Source organism: Chlamydotis macqueenii, chromosome 1 (assembly GCF_036417535.1).
Source record: "Chlamydotis macqueenii isolate bChlMac1 chromosome 1, bChlMac1.mat, whole genome shotgun sequence".
NCBI classification, from domain to species: domain Eukaryota; kingdom Metazoa; phylum Chordata; class Aves; order Otidiformes; family Otididae; genus Chlamydotis; species Chlamydotis macqueenii.
Genome location: NC_141556.1, coordinates 49,883,311 through 49,904,338, shown reverse-complemented (window position 1 = coordinate 49,904,338; position 21,028 = coordinate 49,883,311). Strand labels below are relative to the sequence as shown.

The 21,028-nt window shown below is 36.9% G+C and overlaps 1 protein-coding gene across 1 annotated transcript in view; it reads right to left on the bottom strand.

Annotated features, from left to right (window-relative positions):
* VEZT (vezatin, adherens junctions transmembrane protein) overlaps window positions 1-21,028 on the bottom strand; it is a 58,977-nt gene that overhangs the window by 18,396 nt on the left and 19,553 nt on the right. The window contains exons 3-6 of the mRNA XM_086750595.1: window positions 16,092-16,181; window positions 13,797-13,972; window positions 10,754-11,029; window positions 5,430-5,567 (exon numbers count right to left, since the gene is read on the bottom strand). Coding sequence (XP_086606721.1) covers window positions 5,430-5,567; window positions 10,754-11,029; window positions 13,797-13,972; window positions 16,092-16,181 — 680 coding nt within the window. The remainder of the gene's footprint in view (window positions 1-5,429; window positions 5,568-10,753; window positions 11,030-13,796; window positions 13,973-16,091; window positions 16,182-21,028) is intronic.

Genomic DNA, 21,028 nt, shown 5'->3' with positions numbered 1-21,028 from the left:
GTTAATCTTTTCCAGCAACAAGACATTTCCAACAGCATGAACACCATAAAAAGCAGTTTGGACACATGGGAATTTCTAAGTCCTGCTAAAAAAAAAAATTATTTCCAGGGAATCTCTCAAATGGGTGGTTTGACCAAAGGAGCCGCTAACTGGTATTACGTCTCAGCTAGTGATTCCCAGCAGACTCCTATGCCTCCTGCCTTGCCCTGCTCTGCTGTAGCTCTCCCCCTCCCATTTCTGTGTTAGATGAAAGCAGAGAACTGATCCCACGCCCCTGTTAGCTTCCCAAGGACAAAACCTTTAGAAAGTTTAAACACATACAAGACATATACGACACATTTCTTTCATGCGCTTTGCTCTAAAATGCAGTATTTTTAGTATTAAAACCAAAATACAGAAACTAAGCTTAAGTTAGTGATTTTTTTCTGTCTTTGTGAAAATACTTTATTAATTGGTTTACCTTACATTCCTTATTAGCTTGGAAGAAGAGAAGGCAAAGCTACTTAATAATAAACTGCCACGTCCAGAACGAAGTACCTGTACAGTCAGTATCTAACCTCTGCCAGGAAACCAATCTTATTTACCTAGAGAAAAGCAAGAACACTAACATGCTATTGTTGTGTAACAATTTAATATTCGTACCTTGCTCTTCAAAAGCACACTCCCATCTAAAGATCTAACGGGAGGGCCTCACAATATCCCTGAGAAATCTGAGCTGCTCTTTTATAAAATTCTCACTTGCTCATCAGGTGGGAAGGGATGAGCAAAGCATTTGATGAACTGTCTGGTCAACAAAGAAACATCACACCAAAAAATTCCCAAGTATCTTTACTTAGACATTCCAGTATCAGATTTCTGATTTAGGCTTTTATGACCCAAAGAGGGTACTGCTTTTTGTTTAGCTTACTGTTTTATTCTGTGAGCTTTCTCTTTCCAACTTAAAAAGTACGTGTTTTTCTAACATTTCATGACACAATAACTAAATTTTTACAAAGGAGAAGGAGCAAATTTTTACTAGATTTACTAGAAGGAATTTGCGGGTTTCCCTGAGCTCAGTGCATCTCCAAGACATAAAATGCATTTTATATCCATTCCACCTTAATGAGGTAAAATATAATTACATTTAAAATATTGTTATCCCATGTCTCTTTATGCCTTGCCATCTGAGAATGACACCTTACACTTATAGCAAAATTAACGTTGCTTGAGTCTATATCATCCAACCCAAAATGCCTAATTTCTAGCTTATGCTTTCAGCCATTGCATCCTGCTGTACCCTAATCTTGCAGATTAGAAGAAAAATACTCTTTTATTTTCTCCCTTCTGACTTTTCCTTCTATGGTTTTGAGCAATGAACTCTTCCTGACACAAACCCACGGTATTAATTTATTCTGCTTACTGAAGGGAGCTGTCTAGCTAAAGGGGGGCACACTAGCCACAAGCAAATATCGCTGAACTTCTAGTCTTACTAGAGTAATGATAACATATCAGGCTTATGCAATTTCTGTTGCCATGAATAAAACTGTGAATTAAAATTTTTAATTATTTGTAACAGATTCATCAGACAGACCTCCCTCTGACACATTTGAGATATATATTAGCATAAAAGCCTAATTTGCTGCAGATATTTTGGTAGGAGAAATAATACTGATGGCTATAAAAATCTATACTTAATGGATAAACATAGACCAATATATCCTTTAAGGTGTATTTACTAATTTATTTTTACTTAGTCACTCATTTACGTCTACAATTAACATTAATACTTAGATTAGTCAGTTTTTAAGGTTCAGTGCAACAGTTACCAGCTCAACCCCTCAAGTATACTTTCTTCCTTGTCTCTCTTGAAATTATACATACTTTGGCTTCCAATTGGATTAGTCTTACTGATTCAAAGTATGAATTTGATGCTTATCTCAGAAATAATCAAATATACTAAAGTATATGTTTAGCAACCTAAAGATTACTGACAAAAAATATCTCAAAGCAGTGTAAAATAAAGCAACAATAAGCTTTGCAGTTTGCATTTATTGACAAAATGAGATACACATTTATAAATGTTTTTAAGATTAAACACTTATGTATTTAACGCTATAGTTTTAAAGGTCTAGATTTAAAACAATGTAAGTATGAAAATTCACAGAACTTAGCTCAAATGTATGTCTGTACAACATCATTCACTGAAATAACTTTTTCTGGAAAAAAAAAATTGCCCCACTGAAATAGATTTTGCTTATTTCTGAACATTTTTTTTTTACTTAACATTACATACATGCAACCTGCCTTAGAAAACAGTTCCTTTAAGAGGCTGTTCCGCTGATTTTGTTAAGCACATATAAATGTATATTTTCAAAGTAGAGAAAATTATCAGCCCTTATTAAGCCATAAATGAGTAAATTGTTGTTTTTGCAAATTATTTTTGAAAGAGATAGTCTGACATGGTAAACTTGAAAAATAATTCAGCTACAGATATTTCTAAAAAGTTCTGAATATATAAGAACTTTTAAAATGAAAGCTTAACTTAAATCAAAGTATACCTTTTCCTACATTAGTAAATTTAATACCATTTTCTGTTACTTTAACCATTATATGTAATAATAAACATGTTTCAGTTCAAGGCATATTTACTGTAGCCTTAAGGCAACAATTATCTTCACTACATTATACATTTCAAACTCAAATTTCCAGGTTCATTATAAGAAAAACAAGGATGAAGGAAAATAGGCCACACTTCACATTATCATCCTTTTGTACTGAATATACCACTCAAGAAGCCCAGTAATAGACTTTATTTCCCATTTATATACACATAAATGTATCCACGAAATGCATCCTCCATGGTTCAAAGCACTGCCTATCCTATGTATTTGCTCAGACTCTTAAGGAATTACTACCTTCTTATTCTTTAAAGTGAAAAATGGTCCTGTGGAATTATCAGCTATCAATTAAAACGGAACTAAGCTTTGATCCTTAGCATATTAGCTGGGAAGATTCACATTTTTTTTCTCCTCTGGACTAGGAGGCATTTCACATTTTCAATTCCAACTGAAAACCATTCCAAGCAAAAATAGTTCTGTTTTTCACTTGCCTAAACACAAAGATACATTCGCTTTGCTAAAAAGATACAAAGCAATATCCAGGGAAATAAAAAATGTTTATTTAACCAGGAAAAATAGGATTTGTGGTTTTTTAATGTCACTTTGTAATATTAATACAAATGTTAAATATTTGGACTGTTTAATATTCTTTCTCTCTAAAAAAAAAGCATTTAGTTTTGCTGTGGCAGGTGTAAATCACTCATACTGCTACTGATCAATGTCTCTCACAATACTCAGAAAAGGTGACTTTCAAGTAGTAACTCATAAGTTGATACTCCGATAACCTAGTGGAGTTAAAGTTGAGAATATCTTCTGATTTTGTGCAAAGCAGACATTACAAAAAAGAACTGTAAAAGTCAGAATTGGGATCTCATTTCCAGACTTTGGATGGAAGTTCCTTTTATTTAATTTATCAACATTCCTTTCCTTCAATGTATCACCTCACTCCTTTACATAATCTCTCCAGTTCCTCTTTCTCCTTGCTGTAGGCCAGATTTGTGCTAACAATCTGATGATGGACAAAGGCATTCAAGTTGTCACAAACGGCAGCTGTGAATGCTTTCGCCATGAAGGAATCTTTGGCCCCTCCAGCATAAGAGTGTTATTTAATTGCACAAGGCAGTGGAATCCATTTGAAAGATGCTCCTTGCCATCCATGCCCATCTAATACATGTAACATTTTCAGGCATTCATGATATGCGGGGAAAAATTCAAACTAAGGGAAATTGGAACTACCTTAAAGCTGCTCTTAATTATCCTGGTGGGGAGAATGAATCCTTTACTCCCCTTCTTTACATTTAAATTCCTTGCTTTCAGTTTCCACGCACTGCGGAGTTGGCCCAGCCTGCATCTCAGCTCACATGCTGCCAATGTTTTTGTTCTGCACAAATATAATGCTTCTCTTTCCTTTTGTCAAGAACCTATTCGCATGCAACTACAATAAATTTTTGGACATTTACGTCTGCTGGCCCTTACTACTGTGATATCTGCGTGATAATTTGGTATAGTAGAACTTTGATCTTAAAAATCTTTCAAAGACTGATATAAATATAAAATTATCCAAGATAAACAAAAGACTTTCTTCTGTCCCCTTCCTTAATATAAAAGCCATTCCATATGTTTAGTAGTTCCAAAACTAGTGGACGGTCTAACACTAGTACTCCTTGAACCTGTAACTTCCTCAGCCGAGGCAACAATCTACACAAGTGTCATAACCACTGCTTCCTTCATGCTGGAGGATATTTGGGAAGGTCATGTTAATTGATCCCATTTTCCAATCTCTTCCCACATTCTTAGAACTGATTCTTGAGTAGTTCCAAGCTAGGTATCAGCTGCTCTTATCAACATGTCTGAACCAGTCAGAGTATTATTTTCTTTCTTTACATAGCAAATATACCTTATTCCTCAGAGCTAAGAGTGAAGTCTTGAGCCCAGAATGAGGATGTCTGTCTCTACACACCTTTGTGCATGCCTCTGTGTGTGTACAAGTCATCACTCAATACATCCATCCATTTGCCAAGCAAAATATATTAGTTAAATATTCTTCCAAGAAGACAAAAAAAGTAATTTGTCATGTCAGGTTTTCAACACTCGCATTACCACCAACGTTTGTTTTCCTGCATGTTTTTTTTTCAGATCAGGAACACATCTGGTTTATTTTTTGCTATAATACAAGGTAAATATATTGTTATTTCCTATATAGCACAATAAGTACAATAAACATAGAAAAAACCCTTGAAATGCTAATGCCATTAAAGAAAGTATACAATTCACCAAAGAAATACAGATGACACTTCACAAAATGGAATCTGAACAAAGTATTCTGCTTTGATTCAGAGTAAAAACTCCTCACTCTTAAACGTGCCTTTTGGCTAATTAATGTAATCAGAGTTTCACCCAGCTGTCTGAAACAGGAAATCAACTTACCTTTGAACACAGGGACGTCGAGTGAAAGGCCATACTGTTCAGAGGAGAGGGTATTTTGGTGCAAGGGAAAAAGATGACTAAGAGGTATATTACCAAACAAAATCCTGAAGGACTCTGAAACATACTGTCAGTACTTACACCAAAGGCATGGGTGTAAGTAACTGGGACAATGTTTTCAGCGCACAGAATCTTATCTCACATTGCACAGTACACAAAAAGATAGAAATTTTAAGAATGTTCCAAACCAAGCATAAGCCCCAATTTACTATGCTACCTTTTCTTTATCTTGTTTAGATATGTAATTAGATATTCTATGTTTCTAGACATGCTAACTCTAAACATTGGCACAATTACAAGTAGGTAACATGGAATACCTGAACTCATGGGTTTTTACGAAAAGGATATTTTTTCAGCATGTACAGAGTAGCCAGTCTTGAAGCTCGAAAATTGGCTCTGACAGATCGATAAACGGCTTTCCGGAGACCAATAAGATGCTGACTAGGATGCTGTCCAGCTTTATTAAATGGGCAAGCGGCACTGACCCTGTCAAGCAAACTTGAAAAGTAAAATGTGATACAACTGTACAGATGTCCTAAAGTATTTTTAAAAGACAGTACATCAGATTTCTTAGTCCATTACTTAGAAAACTTTTTCAAACCACTCAGTAACTATGAGAGCAAAATAAATAATCCATCATATCAATGATATATTTAATCAAAATTTTAGATAAACAGCCAAGATTCCTCAGTAGACAGCCTGATTCTGTTCTCATCTGAGCCATGGCAAATCTCCTGGGGACATTTGTTTTCTCCAAAGTTTTCCAAAATGATACACTAAGGGTAGGCAGACCATAACATTCTCTCTGATACAAAACTATCACAAGCGCACTGTAAGCGCTGGGACTTTGAACACACAGATATTCCCCTTATACCTCTTTTTATGCAAATTTTTTCTTTAAGTAACTTCTGCAGAAAAAATGTGCTACTACATATTGGATTTTATGCAAAACACTATATTCTTTCAACCTTCTCCATGCAGAATCTTCTCTAGGTCAACAGAAACGTAGTGACAACTTAGATTTTATCAATCCTGCAATGAATGACAGCTGTGTTTGTAAGAGTCTGATAGGTAAACACATGAAATGTATGCAAGCATATTTTAAAATATATTTTGGTGTCCACATATTCAGGTGAATATAACATTTAAAAGAAACAGTGTGATTTGCCTCTTAGAATATACTTCAGAATGGCTTTAGAACTTTAAAAAATTGCCTCATCTGGAAATGAACTCAATGTTAAATATGTCTGTGTAACATTAAGCTGTAGAAAAGGAAAAAAAAAAAGATTCATATCCAGATATATCTATTCATATACAGTCTGATGCCAAACCTATGACTAAGAAACTGAAAATCTACTTGCTGGGACTATTTTTACTAGAATCAACTCAGAAATGGACATAGTGTGGATGACAGGACAATGAATTGTGAGGAATTATTTGGGGACTGGAAGTCTGCTTCTGCTCTCACCTTTCCCAGGGTATGGTGAGGAAGGGATTTCATAGAATCATGGAATGGTTTCGGTTGGAAGGGACCATTAAAGGTTCTCTAGTCCAGCCCCCCTGCAAGAAGCAGGGACATCTTCAACTAGACCAGGTTGCTCAGAGGACCGTCCAACCCATGTCTACAGTCACTAAAAGGAAAAGCATACAGGGTACCGGGCAAGACTGAGGTGCGTGCTGCATTGATAAACTACTTCTCTAGCCCATTCGACTGAAGAGCTGACTATGCCAGCAGACCTCACCCTGCTGGAAAAATGTCAGTTCGACTGCATGTGCTTAGCTGGACCATGCGGCACATTGACTGGGAGTGGAAATAGCTTATGGGCTTCACTGACAAATATGAAAAGCAATGCAGCCCACCCAGTGAGCAAGGCTGGACCCATATCAGTATGTTAAATATGATTAACAAGGACATTCATGCCAAATACTGCAGTATACTGCACACACTAGCTGAAATACCGTATTGAATTATGTGAGTGATACTAAAATGGTTTATATAACATCTCATAAAGTACTTTGAAATCTGAATAAAATAAAAACAAACTGTGTTAATTTCAATTTCTAAGCATGAATTTAAAATGCTAGTCTTGCCATATGGTTCACTAGGGAATGCAGCATGTAATGTAGTACATGCCAATCTCCGGTGTTGCCCTGGCTTTTGAAGATAACAACTGGAAGTGTTTACAGATAGACTCTCACATCAGTTTGTAGACTCAAGGCCTGGGTGAACTGTCAGAAGCAGGCCCAAAGAAAAGGAGTTAAACTCTTCTACCGTAAAAAAGAGAAAGGGATCCGCGTTCTGCTACAGCGATGTAAGCATTTCCAGCTCCCGTACAGAACAAATATAGCACAACTCATGCACAACATGTACTGCCAGCATTCAGCAAAACATTTGTTTTGCTTCTAGGAGGGCTTATTTCAGTGGGTTTTATAAAATAATTATTCCCTATTCCAGTAATCTTAAATTAGTATAACTTTTTATAAATGTCTGTGCCAGACACGCCATATCCCTAACTTCCTAATGTTCCATTTATCTTCTATATATTTTAATTGGACTTATAAAATGTTATCAGCTTTGCGTATCAACCACAAATAGCAAGAAGAAAAAAGGTTAAGGGTGAATTTCCTCTTTCCTACTGCTCCAAATCCATTTTACTTGTAAAGAACAGTGACTTGTATTTCCATGAATCTCACAAGCCAAATTTTAAATAGGCTCTCAACTTTTAACAAACTTGTATAGACACAGTAATAAAAACCTATTACTGCACTGCAACAGGAAAGCAGTTCTATAAAGATGCTATACACACTAATGTGTGCTCATAGAGCTTGATTCTATTTTAATATATCCTAGAAAGGGAACATTTTTGAGAAAAGATAATTATTTCAGTGACGGACAAGGAAATAACTACTTGCTGCTTATTTCTGCAGCCTTTCATTACAAATTTCTACAGTTTTCATTTTAAAATGTGCAAGACAATGGATATACTTTCATCAACCAGTAGAAATTCTAGTCTGCAACCCAGATCAGGCTTCATTTGTCTAATTGCAAATTAATAAATTAGACAGAAATACTGCCATTCTGTCTGAGTAGAGCACTGCCCTACCTTGGCTACACAATTTCTGTCATCCAGACTACCCTGCTGAGGTCTTGGGCATCTCTGCATCACAGAGCTTGTACCACACTGACATACCCTAAATGTCAACAGCAGCGTTAAACACTTCTGAAGACCATTCTGAAATCAGAATATCCAGCTTCCTTTGAGAGCAGCTAACGTAAGAGAGGCCTGATGGGGTTCTTAGTTCCTTTTCTAAGTGGCTGCTCTGTTTTTTTTTTTTTTTTGAGTGGGAGAGGAATGAAGGGAAAACAATGCTTGAATTGGTTAAACTTGGAGCATGTCACTACCACACAGTAGTAGACCAGTGAATCAGTGGAGATCTCTCCAAAACCTCATCAATAATAATTTAACATTTACAGATACAGTCAAGTATCAATTAACAAGAGGCGAGCAGGCTAGAATAAAACAAAGCCATAGATATTTCAAAGTATATGTAAGTATATGCCTGCGAGAACATAGCAATGGATGGTGCAATGGGGAGAAAAAACAGCGGTGGAACACAAGGAACTTCAGGCCAAAACCACAGACCTGGGCTTGCCATATCAGAGTTTAGCTAAGTACAGCTAGCCCAAATCTGAACTCAGTGCCATTTAAAACTCAGCTTCAGTATCTTTCCATTCATAACAGGTTAATGCACAGTGCAAACTATGCTGGGGTAGCACTACATTAAAACAGCAGCGTATGTACCATTAACAGGGTGCTGTGCTACCTTCTTGAAATCCCCTTCCTTCGAGGTTGTAAAATGACACAAGAAGATACTTATTAACTTCTCAGATGCAACAGTTTCCATTGCCCTTTGACACCTGAACACACAGCAAGACTTCAACAAGGTTACTACAGGAGAACATACTAAACTCTGTTCTGCTAAGGTTTATTGTAGTGAAATTCTGGAAGAAAAAAGGGGTAGCTGTTTTTCTGGATCACACATTAAGCACTATCTCAAGCAAAAAATTTAGTAGTGCTTTGTGCAGCAGCATCTCTTGCATATGTGGATGCAGAAAAGGACACTCTGGAGTTAGAACTGTCTCCAGGCTAAACCAAAACAAAACCTGTACAGCACTGACTTCTCCATACTGGACAATTGTTCCAATGAGGACGCTGGCACAGTCAGACTTCTCCCACTCCATCCATACTCCAAAGTCTTTTGAAAAGCTTGCCAAAGTTTTAAGTAAAGAGGCTATTAGATCAAGCATCAGCTTAAAGACCAGTCTGTTTTTTGTTAATCTGTTATCTAAGATATGTAGTAAAAGAGCAAGGCACCAGCAATTTAGACATCGACCACAAGTTCATTTGCTTAAACTTAGGAAAAAATCCAAATATTTTTCTCATCTGTAATTTGGACAAGCCCTAACAATAATTTCTTTTATGAACTCGTTTGCAAAGATAAGGCTGCCTATTGCTTAACTATATGCTTCTTCAGCAAAAAAAAACCAAACCAAAACAAAACAAAACACACAGCCAGGCAGATTGAAGACATGCTTGTGCATTCCAAAGGGAAAATGAAATGTTCCTTCAATGAAGCACACTGAAGGTATCTCAAGCTAGAAAATTAATTCAAAATGTTAAGTCTACAGTTTCCGGCTTGCATGTAAAAACATGTGCCTGAGCACAGAGTAGTTGGACTGGCATGAACAAACAATTTCTTGGTGCACATAGGGTAATTTTTTATTGTTTCTAGATAGAAGTTGACTGGATTTTAGCCATTGGTGTTTCCCACCTCCTTTAACCTTAAGTCTAACTGGCACAGGTTCCTATCTAACCATAGGTTCTTACAAGGGAAGAGCACACATGGCAATGAGAGTGCACAGAAGTGGGCCGGTTGGCTTCGGGATGACTGCACACACAGAACGTGTTCTGATGTCCATTCACATAGCAAAAAAAGTAAAAATCACCAAATAGCTATGAGAGCTAAGTAACCAGGAGCACTTTCACATCCCTTAAGTGGGTGAGAAGCAAATTCAGCAGTAAATAATTTAAGATTCTGAACATCTCAAGAATTGTATGCAAGAAAAAAAAAGTATTGTGGATCTTTTTTGAGGTGGGAAATGTCCTTTGATGGTCTTTGCTGATTGCTGTGTGCTCGTTATTTCAGACTGTTATTTGTTAAATAAAAGTATAATGATTTTCATGTTATCTTGTTTTCCAAAATAGGAATGATTACTTGCAGGTCAGTTTATTTACATAGATTTGGTAACATAAGATACAAAAACGCCTCAAACAAACAATCCTCTAAATGACTCCTCAAAATAGTCAATTAAATTGGTTCAAAATTAATTTCTTCATGTATTTCACTGCTAGCAGAGCAGGAGATTTTAAAGTCATATGAGTTTTGTAAGACTTAATTCTCCTTCAGAATGCAGTGTTTTAACACTAAGTTGTTAGAATTCATACTTTCATTATGAATGGTAGCTATACTATTTTATGTAAATGAAAAGCTTTAAGTATTATGTTTTTCAGTAATTCCACTTGTAACAGGAGACAATGTAACAAGACAATTTTTGAAGAAGTCTGGCTTGAATGGATCTGTGTATTAAATAAAGTGAAATACAGACTCACAGGGTAAATCCTCTGGAAATCACTTCGGTCTCTTGAATGAGTCGCAGAGCTTTTCTCACAAGATTGGTAAAAGCTCGGCTATTTGCCACCGTTTCTTCCAGCTGTATACAGTATTTTCGCAGGGACATTTGCAGCTTGGCTGTCCTCCATGTGCCCCACACCCGAAAGACTGCATAGACAAGCAGAACTAGTCCCCACAGCAGCCACGATGATTCCTTCCACCACGAAGGAAGCATAAGCAGTACACTTACAAAGGCAAGCAACAGCGAGACATCCCTGCAAACAGAAAAAGTATCATCAACCACAAATTCCTAAGGTCAGACAAGTGGGAAAATCATGAAGCTTTTTGTTACATTTGAGATTATGACATCTTATTATGGGGCTTTTATGTAGGTCCTGAAGGGAGCTGTAAACACTGAAAACTACTGCTAGTGGCAGATTTAGATGTGTATATACATTATATTATTTGGTCAGTATACTCTAAGGAAACATTTATCTGGCTTTTTTTATGGCACAAGTTAAAGAATAATGTACCACTTTGAAAGGTCAGTTTCTCTTACATGTATGACTTTAAATAAAAAAAAAAAAAGGAAGGAAAATAGAAAAAGAAAAAACCTGACTACTCAGCATTATAAGCCAGGGTGGGTAGGAACTGGAATATCTGTACTTCCAGGTTCAAGAGTACAGTAGGGAAGGGCATGTTTCTTTTGGTAACAAAACCCTCAAGTAATGCCAGCTTTATTTTTTCTAGATTCTGACTCATTTAACTTGGACACCAACACACCACTAGTTTTAAACACATTTTTATAGAGATTGCTTGAATAATCATTTTAAATAATTTGGCAGCTTTGGAAAATCCTTAAAGGACAGAGTTACCAGTATCTCAGTTCAGTTATTTCTCAAGGACATCTTAAGAGCTTCATAAAGCTGTTACTTTCTTCTAGAAAAATTCAACAAAAATAAGTAGCTGCTGGAAAATACACTGTGTTTCATACATAGTATTATAGTTGCAGTTTTGTAAAATTATGACAGTCTTCACAGAGATGGATGGGATACAGGCTTCAAGGTGCATAACAGCTTTAATTTTTCAGAATTTTCTGAAAGAAAAATATGCACTTTCTTCACCCCTTAAACCTCCATATCCTGTATTTAGTTTTGGAAGTATTCACAAGGAATATTTTCCCATTTCTAAAATGAGACATGATCTCTGGGTTTCTATTTTCTGGACAGTTTTGTGGTCATATTTCAACAAGCTTTACAAGTGTTAACTCTGCAGGGCTACTGATAGGTTTCAGTAAAGGTCCAGAGTTAAAATATTCCACATATGTCATTAACTTTAAAAAGGACAGACTCACGGTTTATAATTTCCTTGGTACATTTAAAAAAATATAAAATAATACACACACAAAATGAATCACAATGAAAGAGTGGAAGGATTTAAGAGCTCACTTTGTCCATTTTGTTTCTAGTTAATCCAGACCACCATGGACAGACTGAAGAAGAGAACAGAGACTCTACAACACACCCAGGTAGCTATTCCAACTCATAAGTATCCTTAGAGTTCAAAAGATTTCCCCCAAGTCTAGTCTGAATCATTGCCAAATTAATTGTGTTATTTTTCCTCCTATCCTTCCCTTTCTGAACAGAATAAATGACAACTGATAGCCACCTTCTATTAACTACCTTCTACACATGATAACATTGTTCCATCCCATCTCAATTTTCTCCATTTTGGGCAAACAATCCTAACACACTCTAATGTTTCCAAAAGATTACGTTTTCTAAACTAATTATTCTTATTGTTCCTCTCTGGACTGTCTCTAAATTACCTATGCCTCTCAAATTGTGGCATCCAAAACAAGATGCTGTAGTCTAACACAAGGCCTAGGGAAAGAGAAAAGTAAATTTCTTATCTCCTGCATATAACATGGACTCCAGGATGAGATTTCTCATTTTTTTGATAATTTGCTGACTCTTTCAATTTATGCTCTGCAACAATGTGCAGACCCTTTTCTGAAGTAGTACTGCCTACCCAATGATTCACCACTTTGTGTCTCTTACTTTGTCTCCCAAGTGTAGCGTTAGACATTTTTCTTTACTGACTTTTCCATTGATTTAAAGATATTTGTCCAATTGGTCAAGCTACTTTTGAACTCCATTCTGCCAAAACACTTACAAACTTGGTGTCACCTGTAAGGCGAGCAATATTCACTGTTTTTCTAAGTATACTTGATCATCTGAACAGTTAAAGAAACAACGAATAGTACTAGGACCAGGACAAACCACTGGAGAAAATCTGGTTTAAAAGTTCTCGTTTGACGGAGAGCATTGGTAATAACATATTACATCTTAAATGGTTGGCTTTTTTAATCTGCCGTGGTTTTAGAATAATTCAGTCTATTTTCCTAACATAGGTATGAAAACATAGCACTAGGCTGTTTCTTCTGAGCAAGTCTCTCTGTCAGAACACCCACCATCTGTTGTTTTTTTTTTTTTTTCAAATACAGGTGGTAGCTGCTCCGACAGTGCTGCAGCTAGCTCCTTCAGAATTCTAAAGTGAATTTCACCAGCCTCTGAATGTGTGACTTTTAAATATTCTTTAGTCTATTCTTCTGGTGTTCTACATCTGTGAAAATTAATTGGCCTCCTCTACTATTAACATACTTTGTGAAGATCACAGCAAAGAAAACACTTTCCAATTCAGTTTACACAATCATGTCTTGTTTATCAAAATCACCACTGTATAGCTTTTGAAATTAATGAATTAATCAACCGTGTTAGTTCTTCCTTAAAGCACAGATTAGGGTTTGTAAATATCCACTTATGTTAATGTGGCTATCTCAGAATAAAACTCACTCTTTCAATATAATGCCCAAGGCAAAAAAGCCATGCCAATCCATAAATCTGTGGACTAGTGGATCAGATTCAAAGACCTAAGGAAAAAAGTGGCAACTTTACTGCTGCATTTTATATAAAGAAAACACAACTTTTTTGTTTGTTTGTTTCTCAGTGAATATAGTGGTAGATATTCTCTGTACAATACCAAATATTAGGAGTTGCTAGGGAGCGTAGCGTTGGAAGCTGTCTGTTTTCCTGTTGCTTACACTGCCCTGCAGACAGGATACTGGGGTCGAGGAACTCAATCAGTTCCACATCCTCCTGCAGCAGAACTTCCTGTTGCAGGATGGTACGGAGCGTGTCAAATCGGAATCCAACATCCTTACCACAAATGGGCGAGAGAAAAAACAGGCATTAGTAAAGAATAAGTAAATTCTTAACATTATCAGAACAAGGAAAACACTAAGACACTTTACTGACAACCATCTCTTCCCAAAGACTACAGGAATATTTCAGATATATCAGAAGTAGCTACTTCATTTTTATTAAACTTGCTTAACTTTAAAAACTCACATACTACCTAACAGTTCAGACTTGCAGGATGCATCGCACTGACTTTGTGATCTGACCTAGATAGTAACAATACCTGGAAACATGCCACAGATTATGCCAATATATATTTGCGTAAGAATTAGGGAGGTACTGTATCTGGTAAAAGATCATTAATAAAAGAGTAAACACTTTTTTTTTTAATATAATGACATAATTCAGGCCATTAACAAACAAACAAAAATTAGAAAGAGAGAGATATTATGAATTAGTTAACAAAAATCACCTGTGGACACTTAATAACAGGAGGGTCAATGCACTGGACTCAAGCCCTCAGGCAAGGCAGTGAAGTCCTCTCCTGCAGGTTTCTGTGACCTTTCCCAAGGGAATTCAATCCAAACATGAAACAGCATGGGACTCTAAAGACCTCACACTTGCTAAACTCTAAGCGAACTGCAGGGAGTTACTTACTCACGGATTTGATGCCATGATAAGCATTTGCTATTTTTTTTACCTACAGCTATAGTTCTTCAAGACAAATACACAGATCTTGAAGACAAATATATGCATCAAAGAAGCCCCCTGAAATTTTAATTTGCATACCGCACCAAACTATAATCACAAAACACTTCAGGTTAAGATGTCATAACAAAACCCAACAAACACTGAACACGTGCATCTTTGCATCTAGTGAGAACACAGGAGGGAAAAGGAGAGTATTTCCGTAAAGCCCTCCAATACAAGCTGTTAACTTTATGCTACCTGCAACGCCACTTTCTAGCCAGTTCAGTTTCTAGCCTGGGCTTGCCTGAGATCTGCTTTAACTTGCACTCAGCAGCTTCAGGTTCCTCATCTGGCTTGCAAATGTCACATTAGTGACAGAAGTCTGACATTTCAAAGTACAAAATCTGTTTAGTTCTGTCATTGACAGAATGAGATTATTTATGAAACTGTAAGATAGCTAGTCAAAAGTTTAATTCCAAAATTGATGTAATTTGCAATAACTTGCATTCTACTTTTAATGGAAAACATTTGTTTCAGGACTGTGTGCAAGAGGAAACTCTGCCCAACACATCCTGAGTCATTTCGGTACCCTACTGTAGCGTGCAGCAGGAGAAACATGTTTTCCATATTCTTTGGTAGTGTCTCCAACTCCAGAAAGTAAGGCTAAAAAAAGCTGTGAAGATAATACCTTTGATTCATTGGGGAAAAGGGAGTACGAAAAAAGACAACCAAAGATAAGAGGTTTCAGAGGAAATTTTGTCCTCTTGAGATAATGGAGAAGAAATAAATAGCAATTGGACTCAGCAGAACTCTCTGAGAAAGGGAAACCCCTAACTTCTCATATTGCTCGACATCTTTTATTTTGAAGCTACATTTGAGGATATCATCCCTGTATCATAGTAGAAAAAAATAAATCAAAATTCTAACTTGTAGGTTCTGTAACAGTCTGACTAATGTGACATTTGCAAGCCAGACAGGGAACCTGAAACTGCTGATTGCAAGTTAAAGCAGATCTCAGGCAAGCCCAGGCTAGAAACTGAACTGGCTAGAAAGTGATGTTGCAGAGAATAGGTGTAAAGGTAGCATAAAACTATTTTTAACTATCTGGGGTAGAACGATCAACCTTCAGGTCTACCCCGCACAGTCTGACTAGGGACCTTAGAGTTTCTGCAGGTTCCTTTAATTTCTCACACATTTTATTTTAATTTCTCTTACACATTTTTAATATCTTCAAGCTGGCTACTGATATTTTTCCTGTTCTTGTGTGCCCAATTTGCCTGGCACAGTAACTCTGAAAACCAGAATCAGTATTATCTGAAGAATAAGCAAAACTCTGAGCCAAAACCAACAACACAGACCAAAGATGGTGCTGAGAGGATAAGTTAAAGAGGAGAGGAAGACTTGTGGATCAGAAAAGGAAATGGAAAAAAAAAAAGTTATCACTTACCAGTCGGTGAAGTATGTCATCGTTTTTCTTATATTGTGGAAAAGGAAACCAACTTCTAAAGAACTCAACTAGTTTTGACAGGATGCCTTGCTGAAGGGAACAGAAATCACTCCAATTAAAAAAAAAAAAAAAAAAGCCAAAAATAAATAAATAAAACAATACAATTCCTTTATTTCTGTACTTGCTTTTCTTGTTAACTCAGACCCAAGTACCTATAAGGAAGTTTCGCTTACTGTATCTGGCCTAACTTCAGAGTACGCTAAGGGAACATCTGCTTCCCGTCAGTTTGCCTGTACACAAGAGCATGAAATAAAGCTTTCAGTAACCCCACCTATTTGGAGCATAATGGACTGTTATGTTGTACTGTTAAAAATAACTGCAGCCAGAATTAGTTTGATCTCAAGTTGGCAGCTACTGCACCAATATCAAAGACTTTCTCCCTCCTTGAGGATAAAAAAAGCCGTGAAGTCAGGGGGGGACTGAAGAAAAGTAAAAGACTAGGAGAGGAACAACCTCTCCTTGGTAGACCACCACAGCTTGAGGACAGGGCTCTGGAGAAGTTATGAACAGAGACAGGGAAGAGTGACTGTAAGAAGAGGAACTGTCCCAGAAACATCCTTTCCCAACCAGCATGTGCTACCAGGTACTTCCCACGCAACCTAAATCCATGCTATCATCTGAGCTGTAAAAACAACTTTGAATGCCACTGATTAGAGAGACTCCCCTCTTGGTCATCACACATTTTACTCATGTATCTTCCTAAAATATGATGCATAAATATTATAATAGATGCATGATTTTGCTTCACTCTGAAGCCATTAAAAAAAGAAAAAGAGTTTTTGACACACACTGTATATCTACTTTCCTCAGACTGAGCTGACAAGAAGCATTTTTCAAAATATTTACTTACATATATTTCATGAATTCTGAGGTCCTACCTCTTAATCTTCAGACTGCTGACATGTAATACAATCAAATGAAATGTATGCAAAAAAAATTAATTGTGAAGCACTTACATTTTGTGGCATACTGTTTCAAAATAAAAAAAAAACAAAACAGATTATAATAGCTTAATATATAAAGGGTGTCTGTATTAAATCAGCTGCTTCTGTTTCTCCCTCTTGGTTATTTTCTTTTTTTTCTCCCTCTCTGTTTTTTTTTCTTTCCCCCTCGCCCCCCCAAATATAGGATGAGAAACAGAAGAGTAAAACCAAGCAACAGGAGCTTCGAGCTTCATGGTTAGCTCTGTGATCAGCCTGACAGCCCTCTGAAAGGCAGTGTGACACAAGTTTGAATCACAGAATCATAGAATGGTTAGGGTTGGAAGGGACCTTCAGAGGTCATCTAGTCCAACCCCCCTGCAAGGAGCAGGGACATCTCCAACCAGATCAGGTTGCTCAGAGCCTCATCCAACCTTGAAGCAGCAAGTCAAGGCAGCATGGCTTTGCGCAACATCAGAAATTATCAACCTAAAGCCCTTATGCTTCAACATTTTCAACATTTTTTGAAATAACTGGCTTTGGTGTCCATTTAGGTAACCTAACTCAAGTTTTTCTTTACATATGCCTCATCTTTCTGTGTACAGTTGGAACTGCAGACCTACAACAAAAGGAAGTGTTTTTAGGTGAGTGGAGAGACAAACCAGTAATAGGAGTTTCATCATGATAGCTCTTCCTGATACACAGGCATCATTGTGGGTTATTAGGAGGAGCTACCCCAGCAATTCACACTTCTTAGACTATGGAATAAATCCAGATGATTGTATTTTGATGTTGCTCAAGGGCACTGACATAAGCTGGAAGAGAAGAAGAGTGTCACAAACTGCAGCACTAGATTATCCTCCAAGTTTCTTGTAAATGAGTGCAAAATAAAACAGAATTTTCTGATTACGATTTGTAGAAAACTGAGATTAAATAAACAAAGGCCCCTCCTCTGCATTTGAGTCACAGATAGATACTTCATTCAGAAGTACTTTTCTCCATACTTTGAAAGCAGAGGATGGAAAGAATTGTCCATTTACTATTTAAAAGTATGCCTCTTGGAGCCTATCATTTTGAACCGCTTCGCCTTCATAAGTCTTTGGGTTTTTATCATGAATGTTTAAACCTACAATGAGGATAACTGTAAACTTCTGCCAGCTGAGTAAACTAGATTGTGGAATTACTGAACTGCACCCCCCGCCCCCCCCCAATTAGCGTGCTATGTAAGTAACCTTTTGGTTTATTTTCTGTGTTTTAGTTTAAAAATAAAAATCTGAGCTTGTATAAACACTCAACAGGCATGTCAGTGCTTGAAAACACAAAACAAGACAACCCACTGTCTTGGGCTGTGACCCAGTAGAGTACAGTAACACATTAAACTATTCAGATCCTTGGAATAGTGTCTCAGTTTGCATTCCCATTGGGAGTGTTATGGACAAGTCAAACAACTTTCATCAACACACAAGTCAGGTCATGTTGCCAATGCTTCTGGAGGATTCTTCTTACAACTTTAGAACACCACTCTGTCAAACTCTCTGTAAACTGATGTATAACTCCTAACACTTTTTTTTTTAAATGGCACAGGACACAAACATTTTAGGTACATTCATTGGAATCTAAAATAAAATTCTAAGGACTATTTCTTTTTTGTACAGAACGAACCTGAAATGGCAAACTAGCAGGTATGTACAATATTTTCATTCACATTAGCACTTTTCAATTTGTGCACTTCAGAAAGAAGATAATGCTACATATTAAATACCTTCCAGCTACTCAGAGCTAGCACTAAGTGGGTGGGAGCCCTCAACAAAGGCAAAGGTCTGCTCCCTCTGCCTTTCCACATCAGGTCACCTGCACAGCTACTGCAGGCTCGCCCCAACACAATCCTCAGTAGCTGCCTCCAGCACCAGCCCTGTTCCCGAGATGAAATATTATCACATCTAAGATGGGATAAGGTGTGACAGGATAATCTATTTAAACATTCAGATATGCATAGCAGTCTAGGAAAAAGAGTAAGAAAGGAAAAATGTAAATGGGAAGAAGCACATTCCTTAAAGATCAAGCAGAATTACCCAAATAGGATCTAATTCCAGAAAAGAGGTCTAGGAGCTCTTGCAAACAGTGCTTTTGAGTCTCAAGTGATCATGAGACCAGAACTTTACCTGTAACTTTCTCCAGAGACTGGTACAGCCAGGAACACTGCACCTATAATTACCATGCTAAATCACATCTCCACACTCCCTCAGATGGGAGCTTGGCATTTCATCAGCCCTCAGAACACAACCTTGAAGCACCTTACAGCTTTTCAGCTCAGTGTTCATTAAGATCATGTTCTGATTAAAAATGAAAAACAAAACACCAAAACCACACACACAGAGAACCATTTAAGAGGTGTTTCAAATTCAACTTTCATTAAGCCTGAACCATATGCTGTGCCTAGCAGGATAGCAGGACACAGCAGCAACTTTTGTATCAGTCACTAGGAACCTCTTCTTTTTTTTTTTTTCCTAATTTGGTTTTTTTTCAGTCTCTGAAGATACCAAACCAGATCTTTGCCAGACTGTATCTGCACAAGGTTCCTACTTGACTGAATACAAGAGGAGTAAATTATTTCAACTCAAAGACAAAGCAATACTGCAGCATTTCTATTTTTATTTTAATAAAGTGTTTAAGACATTTGTAAACGTGCTTTTCAGAACAGAGGGAAAACGATATACACATGGTAGCATGGAACATAGCATGGAACATCATCTACTCTCTGTGATTATATTTTGCATTACACTAAGCCTCAACTAAGATCATTTTATATGAGGACATATTCAGAACTCAGAAACCATTTATTTCCCAGACATTTTATAATTTCAGTAGATTAGGCCAGCAAAGGCTGAGAGAAGGGAAGTGATAATAGTCTCACGTAAAAATGAGGAAATGATTGGATGGAAATCTAAATGATTTGCCTTTACATCATGTAAAAGTTGCAACAAAGCCTCAGATCTTCCTAAATCCAGTCTACTTCTTTAAATGTGTGGCCAGCTGCCCCTCCCTCATTCTCCTTCCTTTTGAGACACCCTACCAAAATGGGACACAGAGATCAAACGACAAAAACAGACTTTGTGACATCAGATTACAAAAGAAAAGTGTTAACATTCCCAAACTGATACTGGAACAGCAGCAGGAAGAACCTATATTTTATAACTAGAAATTACACACAGGTTTCTTCCTTACTTCCACTACATATCCTTGTCTAGACAGAGATGAGACAACGTGAATGTCATCCTAGTATTTGTAAGAAGTGGACAGCTCACTTTTCACACACCCACTCCCTTCAAGTTGAAAGGCAAACCATGACAAATTACTTCTACATTTGACACAATACTGGAGGACTTGCTCCCAACACAATAAAATTAACTGTAAAATGCTTGAGGGGACGGGAGGGGAAGAACCAGAACACCTGGGGCTTTTAAAAGCAGTATATCTTAATACTTTTGAGATTCTTAACCCCGCAGCACTTTTGTATTAAATTTGGTGGAAATCCTATACACAATCACAGCATCATACTGCTTTACCAACTTCCACAAAAATAACTATGCAAAATAAAGTAACACAGCTAACAAGCAATAGTCCATGCATTACTGCATAGCAATGAACAGATAATCAGTTAATGAAGTATGTCACCCTAATTTTCAATTAACAGTAGTTTAATTAAAAGTCTTCCTGCACTAAGCCAGAATAAGTATCTTCAATGTAAATATGTACCACAAAACTGCCAATAGCTTTAAAGGGTAAATATATTTTCAGGTGGTTTCTTGAGGGTTATGGTGAATGCCAGCTAACAATTCTGAAAAGTAAGGGTAGTGGACCTAATATTTTCATGAATACTTTTAAAGGTAGCTTAAATTAACTATAAAAAATTGTGAGTTAAACATTGAATTAAATTCAGCCTTGCCTTGTGACCAC